Here is a 14430-nt window from a genome sequence, read left to right as displayed (position 1 = left end):
TGCATTATTGTGCTTGATCTTATCCACCTTCTTCTGTCTCTCATACTGTTCTCTGGTGGCTGCTTCCTATTCTCAAGTTTGCCTCCCTCCAGCCTCCATAGATTCTACATTCTACATAGAAGAGAAAAAAATGTTTCATTTGTCTTTCTCTCTCTGGATAATTGCACTTAACCTGGTAAACCTACTTGCTTCCATTTTCTTACAAATGACTTGATTTTGTTCTTTTACGTTGCTTCTGTGTTGATTTCCACCTAGGCTAATGCCATATCATAGCTATGGCAAATAATAACTTATGTCTATGTCCTCAATTGCTTAGTATTAACCTAACCTAAGCAACAAGGACAATATATTTAATCAATAATTAAATATTTTGTATACTTTATTTCCACACTTAATACAAAGTAAAAGCATCAATCTTTTTCTTAGTATAACTATCTGAAAGAGAAAACTAATTATTGAAAGAGTTGATGGAACAACATTAGAAATCTGCTGGCTCTGGAAACGGAAGTCAAAAATAACAAATTTAAAAAAAGAACAATTAAAGTCTTTTGGGTGCATGTTAACACCACTAAATTGGTTTAAGTGGTTTGAATTCATCTAACAGTTTGAAGCACTGTACCATCAGGAATAATATTCAAATTCATTTCCAGAACAGCAGGAACACTCTTTCATTATCTGAATCCGCATGTCGGCACAGGCATGCACACGCTTGCTCATTTACAAGCAGAGTCATAGAGAGAATCAGTAACTCTCCTGACCGTGAGGTGGTTGCACACCTGTAATCCCTAGCTTGGGCTGGAAGGTTACTGGGACTTCCACGTCAGCCTGGGCTACAGTGTGGGACCTTGTCTCAAGGAAACAAAGGAAGGAAGAGGATGAAGGGAAACAACAGTAGGGGAGGAGGGAAAGGGAATCTCCTGAGGGCTGTCTGATTCCAAAGGTCTCACCCTCAAAATACTGAAGGTCTGGGGTGAAAACCGTAAAGCAGGAGGTCCATGGCAACGTGTTGATGCCTACCTAGCAACACTGTCAAGTATCTGTTCTTCGTGAGCTTTAAAGAGTGTGATAGTGGAAGCAGCATGCAGCATACGGTGACGAAGGCCGGAGTGCAAGTCCACAATGTAAGCAAATGAAGATGGCAGCCTCGAGAGGTTCCACAGCAGCTCAGCTCCCAACAATGGAACTGTAGCATCAGTGTGTAGTGGACTTGGAGGATGAAGCTGATCAAGGCAATCAGACCTGTGTTAAATAATTCCTGGTTATGTGATTTGGGGGTCCACAGTAAAGACCTATCACTAAATGGTAAGATGCATCACTATTCTAATAGCTAAACTGGACTAGCATAGGTTGAATTCTTAGTATCCTGAAAAGAAATTTTTGTTGGTGGCTTCAGAGATATTCTGGATGAAAATATTAGACAACTAGACTGGACTTCAAAAAGGTAACAGGCAGAGTGATTTATTATCTCTCTAAGGACAACTGTCAAGACTACACAAGAAAGAGAAAGACTACAAATGGTACCCATCTTCCTAGAACATCGCTATCAACTGCAGATAATGAGAATTTCAATATATTAAGTTACAGAATAAAACTTACAGTTCCACTTATTTAATAGGAAATCAAACAGTGCCTTGTACATTAATTCAACATGTAGTAGGTATTCAGTGTTTGTTGAATTAATATAGGCATAAATGCATATATACACAAAAGAAAATATCAAGAAAACTAAATGACTACTTGGTTAAAAGATAAGAACTACTCTATTGATAACAAATAGTGGTTAATATTTTAATTTTACTTCAGAAACCAGAAAGTCACTGTTTAAATATTTTCAAAGACTACTTTAGTCTGTAAGGCTCAGCAAAGGTCACCTTTCATATATACTTCTATGAAAATTTTACTTCTGATTAAATAAAAGTGAGACTCGAGTCTATAGATGAAATAACTTCATTAATAAAATACTGAAAAGTTTAAAAACATAACCTTTACCAAAAAATAATCCAACAAAGTTTCAACTTTTATAATCAAAGTTTCAAATAGACTTGTTTAAAAATCTTCATCTGCATGGCCAGGTGGTAGTGGCACACGCTTTTAATCCCAGCACTTGGGAGGCAGAGGCAAGCGAATCTCTGAGTTTGAGGCCAGCCCAGTCTACAAGAGCTAGTTCCAGGACAGGCTCCAAAGCTACTGAGAAACCTGGTCTCAAAAAATCCCCCAAACCCGCCCCCTCCCCCAAAAGCTTCCTCTGCTATTGAGATGAACAGGGACAAAACTCCTCTACATTTTTCCTAATTTAACTACAATGAGTTGATTGTTTTCATTCCTTAATAATGAATTACAAGAAGGGGGGCAAAGCGACAAAAAGGCAAGGGCAAAAGCTCAGTAACTTCCAGTTGAGAAGTAATGTCAACAATTGAGAAGCAAACTGCTTAAACTTTGCTCTGTCTCATGTTACAGCACCATCTGGTGTTTATTGTGTACAAAGGCTATGACTATAAATGTCCTTTTTCAATGTCTTCTACAAATATTCCAACTTAAGGACAAAATGCTATAAGAATGCTGGGAGAATAAAGCTAGTCATACTCATACGTGCAATAGGGAAAAATGAAGTCTCAGAGTGAGAAATTAAAGTGTCATTACAGAAGGAACCATTCAAGCAACTTTCAGAAAGTACACTACCGAGAAAAGAAGAGCCGTGGGGAGGTATCTCAGTTAGTTGGGAGAGTGCCTACTTAGCTTGCACAGGCTGTGGGTTGATCTGATCAAGGCAGTTTACACCTGTAATCCCAGCACTTGGAAGGGAGAGGTGATGGATCTGAAGTTTAAGGTCATCCTTGGCTACATAACAACCTCAAGGACAGCATAACAACCTCAAGGACAGCTTGAGCTATCTGAGGTCCTGTCCTAAAGAAAACAATTCCAAAAGAAAGCAAATTGAAAAAGGACAACGACAAAATATAAGTTAAGAAAGGAAGCTAGCTGTGATGGCACAACTCACAATGCTGAGGCAGGAGGATCTAGAGTTCAAGTTCAACTAAGGCTACATGGCAAAATCTTGTCTGGAAAAAGGGTTGAGGTTGCAGCTCAGTTGCCACGAATGCTCAGAGCATTTGCCTAGCATGCCAAGGTGGTCTACCTGGGGGTGGGGAAATGAAACATATCCTACAATCTTGTTTAAGATGCAAAATTTAATACAAAGCAAGCCATCAAATAAAACAAGAGTATATATTTAATTTTTCAAGAAATCCTATTAGTAAGCTTGCTCATAACACTGAGTAAGTTCTTTAATCACTCTCAAAAGCAATATAACATTACAACTGACAGGTAATTGCACACACTTATTATACTAATAGATGACCACCTTGATTATTCAATATTCTGTCAGAGACAAACATCTCTTGCTAATGCTCCATTACTTACACCAGTATAGGCTTTCCTGATATCCTAGGATGTCTTAGCACTTCTGACATTGTCTCTTTTGTCTCTTCCATTCTCTCTTCATCACTGGAATCCACAACAAATATTACCCCATAGGACTCAGCGTAATAATTCTTCCAAATTCCCCGAATTCTTTTTCCACCTCCCAAGTCAAAGATGGTAACTTCAAACTTTCCTTGTCTAAGGTCAATTTTAGAAAATCCAACAGTGGGAGCTACGTCTTCAGGATGCTCTGTTTCAAATGATACAAAAAGAGGAATCTTTAGACTTTAATATCAGTTTATCTCTACAACATAAATTATATAACAAGTATCATGCATTCGTCATTACAAAATGCAAAAATCACTTGCTGATGCCATAAATGTGACTTTGAAACACACGTGTGAGAGAGGGGTTAATAATGTAAATATCCAGCTAGTATTTTCAATACACACAGATAGGAATTTGTTTTTGGTTTTTTCATTTGTATTTTGTTGTTGTTGTTTTTCAAGACAGGGCTTCTCTGTGTATCACTGGCTGTTCTGGAATTAACTCTGTAGACCAGACTGGCCTTGAACTCAGAGATCTGCCTGCCTCCTGAGTGCTGAGATTTAATGCATTCATGTACCACCACCACCTGGTTGTTTCTTTGTTTTACCTAATTACTACAATCTTAACAATTAACATGAAATGGGTACTTAATAATTGTATGTTGAAAGAGTGAATGCGGTATTGTGTTAAGGTTAATTATCCTCCAATCAATTTTAAGCTTTCAACACCACATCAGTCACTCAAGGGTTCTATTACAAATTCTATGGAAAAATAAGCAAAGTCAAGAATGCTAAAAAAAAAAAAAGAAAAGAAAAAAAGAAAAGAAAAGAAAAAAAAGAAACAAAGTATCAAAAATGGAGGAAGCTGAAAAGAATAAGGCAATTCTTTCTCTCTTTTTTTTTTAATATTTATTTATTTATTATGCATACAATATTCTGTCTGTGTGTATGCCTGCAGACCAGAAGAGGGCAGCAGACCTCGTTACAGATGGTTGTGAGTCACCATGTGGTTGCCGGGAATTGAACTCATGACCTTTGGAAGAACAGGCAATGCTCTAAACCACTGAGCCATCTCTCCAGCCCCCGGGAATTCTTTCTCAATCAGATAAATCTACAATTGGAATGAAGAGATTTTTAAGGGCATACTACAAAAAGAGCTCAAATTCAGACCTTCTATAGGAACATTTTTCTTATCTGTTCTAATAAATTTATAATTGGTGGGTTTGGGGTGAGAAGAGAAATTTTATTGACAACACCAAGCAAAGGGCCTTCGACACCTGCGAAGGGGAGCCAGTGACCATGAGGTTTAGAAAGACCCCTGAGAGACGGAAGAATCATTCCAGGACATAGGACTAGGCTAAGGTTGGGGAACAAGGGGACCCTAAGAGTAAGAAAATCAAACAAGAGCAAAGCCTAAACATTGGCAATGAAGCAAATTCTCAACAGGTTTTCTCTGGTTTGGCTTTTGTCTGTAGCTGGTGATCTCCTGCTTCAGTTTCCCCATGTCTGTATGACAACGATGCCCTACGATGCCTGGCAAATCTTCCGCGAATACAGGTGGAAGCCAGACTGCACAAGGTCCTGAAAGCTGCTGAAGGCCCTCGGCATATCAGTTACACAGTTCAGTGATTAAAGTGGTGCTCTACCGACTGAAAAGAGTGATTGGCCATTTCTCAGAGAGCTAAGAGAATTAAAACAAAAGATAAAAGAGAGAGCTTATTAAATATTAATAGACTATAGATTCAGTGGCTAAGAGAAAACTTTAACGTCATTTGTGCCTCTTCCATCTCTCCTTATTACTAGAATATGCCATAAATCTCTCTCCACAGGGCTTTGTTTAGAGGTGTATGGTTCAAGTGTAGAAAGATGTCATGAAAGACTTTTAATTTTTTATGTGATAATAAATGGATTAAAACTCAGTTCCTCGGTTGTACCAGCTATATCTCCAGCTATTGGGAACAAAATGTGGTTAGTGGCCCACCCTACTATATGGACTCTATATAAACTATTGCCATCATTCAGAAATTTCTATTAAATGACACTGGTTGTCATTGAATAAAACATTCACTGTGATAAATCTGGGCGGAGCGTTCTAGGATTAATTACAGCCAAGAAACAGGCTTGCAAAGTGCCACACTCCCTCTCAGGAAGTATCCAAGAGCAGCTTCTGCATTGCCTGCCACACTCCCTCTCAGGAAGTATCCAAGGCAGCTTCTGCATTGCCCGGCACACTTTGCAGAGCCATTACAAGTCACGTTTCTGCTGCTAATTTCTCCATTACTAAAAAGGCAAAGGGCAAGGCTAGACCTACTAAAAGGAGCCTGCCTTTTCAGAAGCAGGATCACACAGGGGCCTAAATGGAGAGCTAAATGCGGGGGAGGTAGCTCCATTCGTAGAATGCCTGCCTGGCAGCCTGAGTTAGATCCAAGCACTAAATAAATAAGGCAGTATGGTGTTGGACTATAAACTCAGCATTTGGGAGGTGTAGGCAGGAGAATGAGCACTCTGACTAAGAAAAATAATAACGGTGAAGTCGATCACAGCCAGAAAAGATTGTTGTCTTTGAGTGTGAACTGAACGGCACTGCCAAGAAATGAATAATGGAAACATTCGCTGTGCTGGAGCATGGACAAGAGAACTCAACTCGAGCAAATGCTAACTTGGTGAAAGAACGTTACTAGGGACCAGGGTGCAAACACAAATAGGTTATGCTTGTCATCCCCAAAGAACATTGAGAAATATGAAAATCTCAGGGCTGGAGAGATAGCTCAGTGGTTACAAGCATCCATTGCTGTTCCAGAAGCATGGTTTCATTTCCAGCATGCACATGGCAGCTCCCAGCTGTTTCTGACTTCCGTTCTAGGAGATTCAGTTCTTTCTTCTGGCCTCTGTAGGTACCAGGCATATAGCAGACATTTAGGGAAAAAAAACCACCCATACAAATAATAAAACAACTGTTTAAAATATAGAGATTAAATATTAATGGGAAGGACACAAAATGTGAATGTTCTGTGAAAAGACAGAGATGATCCTAAGATGAAGGGAAGGACTGAAATGGTCAAGAGAGGCTTCAAAAACTAGGAGAGTAAGAATGAAGTCTCAGAAGTAACACAGTTAAAGATGAGAAGGTGCTAATCTAAGCAAGAGAACAATGCAAGCAGAGATAAAGTGGTCGTAATAGTCCTAGTAAATCAGTTAGCATCTGTGCAATCAGTTACTGGTGACCTTTTATAGGTAAATTCATTGACACAGAGATACATGGTACTCAATCTTAAGACTTACAGTAATGTGTATGTTAAGACAAAATAAATCTAAGATTAAATACAAATACATAATAAATAAGCATTTATTAGGTATTTCTTACATTATTATTAATTATTACACATTTATTATTATTATTATTATTAATCAGATGCCTAATCTACAGAGCTCTTGGTCTATTGTTAAAAATATATGTGTGTGCGTTTGTGTGTGTATGCATATATACACACATTTTATATATTTCAAACAATTATAATATAGTGAAAATATGCTAATACCAAACAAAGCCAAGGATAATCCACAGAAAAAAACTAACCTTTTACCCAAAATAACATAATTTCCTATTAGGAAACAGTGTTGGATAAAAATCCCTAGGACTATTTCTTTAGTTTGGGTACATGAGTGTTTACAAAAGACATTGATTCCCAACCACAAAGGCAGTGACCAGCCATGAGAGGAGGGTCTAGATTAAATGGTGGTCTATTAAATATTTAACAACTTATTTGGAAGTAGAGGGAGGTTTTTGTGTAGCTTACGCCCATTTTCATAGTGTAACTACTCCCACGATGATTGATTACAGACTAATTCTAGTTACTAGTTAGATACCCAAGAAGAAATTTGGGAAGAAGCAGACAGCCCTGGCTCTTGCTAGAAAGTCTGACTCAATTTATTGAAGCAGTGGTGGGGCCCAGAATGTCACTGCTTCTTGTCAGTGGCACATGAGCTAAAGTGAGGCATCTGTTTCTGCCTCATGGTCCTAAAGGAGGGAAGAACAGCCGCCGCTTCTCTTCTACAGCTCTCCTTGCAGCTCAAATGCATGCTGCACAGAGCTATCTTGGGCTACGTAGAAGAAAGAGAACAGTAGGGATGGCAAAGTGAATAGGAAAAAAGGGCTGAATCCCTACCATCAGGGAGTGACATCCTAGTCCTAGACTAGTTTTGCATGGCCAGAGGGAAATAAACTCCAATCTTGTTGAAGCACTGTGACTTCAGATCCCTGTTAGATTCATGCACAATAACACAATCATTCTGATGGTCAGGGAGATGAACAGCCCAGTGAAAAAAACAACATTCATGACAGAGAAGATACTTCTAGAAGAAGCTATTGTGACATGAGAGATACTGGGGTCTGGATTTAAACAACAGCAATATAGTTAAAGAAAAGGTACATGTATCGCAAAACAAACAAACAAAAAACTAGCAAAAGGGGGTTGATCAGAAAATAAGAACAGAACAAGAAATAAGTAAAATGGACATTTTAAGAAGGCTTGGCCCGGTGGTGGTGGCACATGCGTTTAATCCCAGCACTTGGAAGAAATGTTACACAGAGAACCCTGATATGAATAAACAAAGGAGAAAAGAAGAGGAGATGGAAGAGGAGGAGAAGGCTGTCTACTATTTCAAGAAGCAAGGTTTAAACCACTGGGACACCAAAATAAGTATCACTGCCCTTAGGGGATTAACAGCCTGGAGAAATAAGCAGATAAACAGACAGTGCAGCTAAATACAAGTCGAGTGGACCCCAAAAGAGAATGTAATTGAGTCTATTAGTACTCCTCAGGATGGTCACATTTGGGAAGGTTTACAGGAGAAGAGACTACTTGGCATTATTTGTGAAATCCCAGCAATTGAGAGGCTAACGCAGAGAACTGCTAGCTTGGGTTACTTCCTGTCTCCCACTCATCAATTGTGTCAACATGTCAAGGAGACTACACCTATTCAAATCTGAAATATGGCAGTATGGGGACATCAGGAAATCAGAGCCTATTCATAGCATAAGTAAATTAACAACACAAACTCGTATACTATCTCTGTCCAATTTACATGTAATAAAGGAATTCATATAAACAAACAGCTTGGAAAAATTAAGAGTTCAGAAAGCAAATATTTTCTACTTACCTCCCTGGATTCCCTTTGCTGTGGCCGTTTTACCAGCGTTATCAAGGCCCACCATCACAAGGGTCACCTTTCTTAAAATAACAAAATTTAAAATCACTCAGCATGCAAGGGAAGATAAAAATAAATTCATCCATTCATGCAACATTTAAGTAGCATATACTTTATACCATACAATCTTTTAGATGCTAGGAACAACGCTGATGAATAAAACACTGACTCAAAAGCACAATTTATGAAGACACATCCTATTGTCCTCTGAGCAAAAATTTACTGCATAGAGTAAAACTATTAACAAAAGACTAGTTGAGCTTTACAGGTGAGAAAATACAAGCCCATAAAGTTAAATAATTTGTCAAAGGTCATTCAATGAATTAGTTAGCAAGTCAAAACCAGCATCTACTACTAATTTCAAGGAACTTCATAAACCTGGGAATGGTATATACTGGTCCTGCTAATCTGATGATTCAGTTCCCTAGTAAAGCTCATCCCTGGCCCAGGTGATCTCTGTATAATGTAAAGGGTGGAACAGCCCATCATCATTGTGGACCTAGGAGTGAAAGTGTTTGGGGAACACAGGGAGAACTACAGCATAGCATGGCTGCCATGCTAAGACTACGGGGTGTAACCTAAATGAGGCAGATCAGAGGACAGAGCTCTGGAGGGCAAAGGAACAGAAGCCAAGCATTATTAAGCATTGCTAAATGCTAGAAAACACAAATGCTTTAACTCTTTATATATGCATATAGAATATATATATCACATACACACACTTCAGACAACCTGCACTGACCTTAGAAGGCACTCCAGGCTAGACAGGCTTCTGTGTACTTAAATGACCCTGAAGCTATTCTTTCTAAAACATGGGGGTTGGGGTGGCACCTCCTCAGTAACTCTGGAAGAAGTCAGTGGTTGGTGCAATGTGGGACTTGTTCCTTCTACAAGGTCTGTGAAAGGCTGTGCTGTGATTGGTGTAAACATAACTCTTCATTTGTATTCCACAGCCATGCCACATATCTTGCTCCTGGCTATCTAATCAGACTATTCGGCTCACTCTCTGGGTCTGTTGGCAGGGCCAAATGAAAAGCTTCTGTCAAACGGTATTTTCTCTGATCAAAAAGTACAGCAAGCTAAGCTTAGAACAAGTAGAGAAACCAGCAGGAATGCCAGCCAGCAGCACCGCCTCTGCAGCAGAGGCAGCGACAACAGTACCAAGAGCGGTAGAGGCAGACCTGTGGAGACAGAGGACGTAAAGGCAAAGATGGGGGCTGTGGGCCCTCGTTTTTAGACGACTTCCAGGAATCTGGCAAGGCCTAAGAATTGAAGACAGCAGTTCTCAAAAGCTGTAACACCAACCACTGTAAAGGCCACAGGTCTCAACAGTAGGACCCATAGTAGGGCCACTGGGTAGGAGGTGTTAGTCATGGGATACAGGTTTCCGGAGCTCTAACTAGCAGGCACTGACAGCTACTACTGCCATCTGCTGCTCAGAGCTAAGAATTACACTAGTTGCTGCTCAGCTCAATGCCCCCAATCTCAGCACATAGGCCTGTTAGGATCTGGCCTGTGGAGTCTCAAATCCTAATCCCCTAGTTCTCAGGATTTAGAACTGTAAGCCTTTGAATCTAGCCACCCAGCACACATGCATTTGATACTCAAAGTCTCAGGTCAACCAAACTGCAGCCACCTGCTCAGGCTCCAAGGAGGCCAAGAGGAGCCCAGGCATCATTTGTATTAGTAACACACGTATATTCATTTCCCACTGGCAAAGCTCCTAAAGAATGTTTAAAAACAGAATTAAGATGGCAGTTAAGGTTGTTCTTTAAATTCTAAGCATGGCTTTCTTGAATCTGTACTTTTATTCTTTCCCCCTATCTCAAATTCCCAAATGTATTCAGAATCCACAAAAAAAGAGAAAAGAAAAAAAAAGGAAGGAAAGGACAGAGGTGAAGGTGTCAAGGCATTCGAGGAACAGGTCATAGGCTGTTTATGCCTAGCAAAGAAACCAGAAGATTGGAAGACAATTTCAGTAATGTGAGATAGTTGCAATAAACGGGAAACAGCAGCAGGATCATGAAGACAGCTGGGGACAGAGCCTGCTCTAGAAGCCCAACACTGTCTTACAAATGAGGACCAAAGAGGCAGCAGCTTCTAAGAACTGGAATTCTTTATATACCCCTTGAGGGGAACCACACCCGTCTCCAATGGCTCAGGGTTTGAACATAGCCTCTAGCTGGTGGAATTATTTAGGGAGGCTCTGGAAACTTGGGGAGGTGGAGCCTTACTGGAGGAAGCAAGTTTCTGGGGGCAGGTATTTGAGGGTATACTATCCCTGGCCACTTCTTGAAAGAGGGGGTATGTGTTTGAGTGTGAGTGTGTGTTTGAGTGTGAATATGTATGTATGCTTAAGATTTCTTTCATTTCTCTATCTATCTATCTATCTATCTATCTATCTATCTATTTTTCATGAGTCTTTTTGCCTGAATGCATGTATATGTATCATGTGCATGCCTGGTGCCCTTGGAGGCCAGAAGAGGTTCCAGATCCCCTGGAGGTGGAGCTGCCGCATGAGTGTGGGATCAGAACCCTAGTCTCATCTGTAGGTGCAGAAAGTACACTTAACTACTTAGTCATGTCACCAGACATCTGAGTTTTTCTTTTCTTCCTGCTAAGTTTGTAAAAAAATCTGTCCTTCACCACAAACTCTCAGCCATTTCTGCTCATGTGGTTGGGACCAGGAAATGGTATATAAAGTCTCTGAAATCATAAGCCAAAATAAACAATGTCCCTCTTATAGTCGTTTTTGTAAGACGTTTGGTGACAGCTATGAAAAAGCCACACTAGCTTCCCTAATATAACTGTTTTCAATCCATGCAACTCAGACAACCAGCCCACCACAGGCAGGGCAAGATGTCCATCTCACAGGCTAGTCTAGATTCTGTCAGGCAGACAGTTAAACTAACCATCATATGTATGAACAGTACTCATTTGTGGGGGGGATGCTGGGACTCGAACTCAGGGCCTTACTTATGTGGGGCAAGAACTATTACTGAACCATATTCACCTATATTCACAGTGCTGTATAAGGTCTCTTTGCTCAGTCTGGCTGGTTGGTGTATTCTCTCTCCCTCCCTCCCTCCCTCCCTCCCTCCCTCCCTCCCTCCCTCCCTCCCTCCCTCCCTCATTCCCTCCCTCTCTCCTTCACTCTCTTTTGTTGAACATTTGATTTCATTACTCAAATTTCATCTTTTAAGTTAGAAAGCGTCAAATGAGCAAACTGGCACGGACATAAAAATCTGTGATTTAAGTTACATTACTTGAAATATGTTAAGAGCAAAATTAATATTAGCATCAGAGGATTACAAAAAAAGTAGATGAACACATAAGTGCCACAGTATGCTAATATTTATGTTTTAGTCACTGTCACTGGAGGAGCATTTTTGAGTAGAAATCATATCTGGCCAGTTTTGTAGCCTTAACACCTGATGTTTTTATTGAGCGCTTGTCTGAACAAATGACAAAATGATTGAGCTTATTGACTGTGCCAGTTTTTCTAGTCTGTGGACTCCATATGCCTTTTCCTGTTGGAAGGACTGTGCATTTGATCAGCAATCATATGTTGTCATGTAGCACCACAGCCAAACTGTCCCCGGTGACAACTGACCATATTTTTAAAAGCGACAGTAACATGTATCTTTTAATGTGCAAAGGTTATGCATCTCTATTATTTTAAAAGTCTGTATAGACTTTGCGTTTTACATAGATGTTAACTCTTTAACCCACTTTGTCCTGAAATTATAAATTATTAAACATTAAACATTGCAGTTATTTCCTGCTGTGATTTTTATTCATACTAATACTTTATTCACCATTCCTTTAATTACCTCAAATATTTAGTCATGGAAGCCTCTTTTTAAGTACATGATATAACCTTAAAAATTTTAAGCTTGCTCTTGAATAAAAATAGAAAATCATAGAGGATTATTTTGCATCAGTCTCAGTATTAACATTTTCCAAATGAGGTGTAGGGATGTGCGTGTGTGTGTGTGTGTGTGTGTGTGTGTGTGTACGCACGCTTTGGGACTCTATGCTACTACAAGAACTAGGTACATTTACACTACTAATAAGCAACATAAGAAGGCTCAAGGCACTCAGATAAATAGGCTCCAACCTGTTACAGAGTCCTGCATTCAAGTCCTCATGCTGCAATTTCTAAACTGTATGACACTAGACACATTACCTGTCATAATTTCTTCAGTAAAATATAATGCTGACAATACCCATGTGGGGGGACAAAACAAAAATTAAATTAGACAATGTGAACAGTGTGCACCTGACTGTGGCACACAGGAAATGCTTAATCTGAAGCCATTCTCGTGACAACCCAAAGTGCAAGCAAGGGAACCCACAGCTGGGCTCAGATTCCAAGAGAGGGTTAAGTAGTTCCCTGGGTTGACAAGATGCTTGTTCTCACGACTCAAGTCCGAAACCGAAAGACCTTGACCAGGTATTTGTGTCATCTAAGTAACAGTTTAATCCATCACAACACTTGAAAGAGCCCAGGAAATGCACAAGACACAGGCCAGGGGACAAGGAAGATGAGAACACTGTCAACCTGGAAATGCGGGCTGAAAAAGATGTCATTTATGTGAACAGTTTCTAGAGGGATTAAGAGAGAAACAGTATTGAATGCTGTGAAATTTGGTAAAATAAAAGTATCTCTTTCAGTGGGTCACCTGTAATGCCAGCATTAAGAAAGACGGAGGCAGGAAGATTCCACTGCGGTCAGCCTAAGGTACTTGTGAGAACTTTATCTCAATAAAAGAAAAAGTTATCTTGGTGCTCACCATCTCAAATAAAGTGCCTCACAACTGATAGTCCCCACTCTCCCAGCCCTGCAATAACCAAGACTTTGATGTAAATAGCATGTCTTCAGAGTTCAAAGGCATGTCTATCGTTTATCTCCACACTATGCCTTGAGCAAGGGAGGTGCAAGATACTCAAGGCTTCAGTACTAATAAGAAATTAGTCCCAGTGGTTTCCAAGGGAAGCTTAAACAATACAGACACTACTGTGTTTGGAATAACTTGAACCATTTTATCCTAATATCCACCCACTCTTATAAAAGCAAACAATCAGGTATCCAGGGACAAGGGCTCCTTTTCACAAATAAAGCCGGGAATCATTTTTCCACCTCTTTGCCCAGGACACTCACAACTTACTTAGTTCCTGCAGCTACAGCAAAGGTGACAAAGTTGATCGAGCCCAACTCTGTGGCTGGATGGCAGAGGAAGGTGATCTCTTAGTTTGAGGCCAGCCAAATAGCAAGTTCCAGGCCACCGAAAGCTAGATAATGAGACTGTCTCAACCCACACCCTCAAAGAACAAATCAGTCTCCTAGGCTGGAACTCGTCCTCATCTCTGGGGAGCACCAGTGCCAACGGTGGAGGACCATCAACTTTCAGCTTCTTCCTTACTGGTTTGCCTCATACTGAAGAGACGCCAAGTGAAGCTAACACAAACAAGGTTAAGCAAGCACTATTATTAAATTTAATTCACATAAATCCTTCCATTAATTTGGGAATGTAAGCCAAATTGTTTATCTCCTGTCCAATTGGCTGAAAATTTCTGAAAAAAGTATACATGGTCATAGATTAAAGGTAATAATGAACAAAATATTTTAAAATTAAAGTAATTTCTTAAGAATTAGGAAATGAATTGATTGAGATACCAAAGTTCTGAATATATATTTGTTCAGTTATTTGCCTCAAGGTGAAGACTTCTGTAGTCTAGGTGCTAATATTTG

The 14430-nt window shown here is 39.8% G+C and overlaps 1 protein-coding gene across 2 annotated transcripts in view; it reads right to left on the bottom strand.

Annotated features, from left to right (window-relative positions):
- Arl13b (ADP ribosylation factor like GTPase 13B) overlaps positions 1 to 14430 on the bottom strand; it is a 59072-nt gene that overhangs the window by 37025 nt on the left and 7617 nt on the right. For both annotated transcript variants that reach the window (XM_057765356.1, XM_057765357.1), the window contains exons 2-3: positions 8628 to 8698; positions 3421 to 3670 (exon numbers count right to left, since the gene is read on the bottom strand). In XM_057765356.1, coding sequence (XP_057621339.1) covers positions 3421 to 3670; positions 8628 to 8698 — 321 coding nt within the window. The remainder of the gene's footprint in view (positions 1 to 3420; positions 3671 to 8627; positions 8699 to 14430) is intronic.

Source organism: Chionomys nivalis, chromosome 3 (assembly GCF_950005125.1).
Source record: "Chionomys nivalis chromosome 3, mChiNiv1.1, whole genome shotgun sequence".
Classification (NCBI taxonomy): Eukaryota; Metazoa; Chordata; class Mammalia; order Rodentia; family Cricetidae; genus Chionomys; species Chionomys nivalis.
Note: the sequence above shows the minus strand (reverse complement) of the source record. Positions and strands in the feature narration are given on the sequence as shown.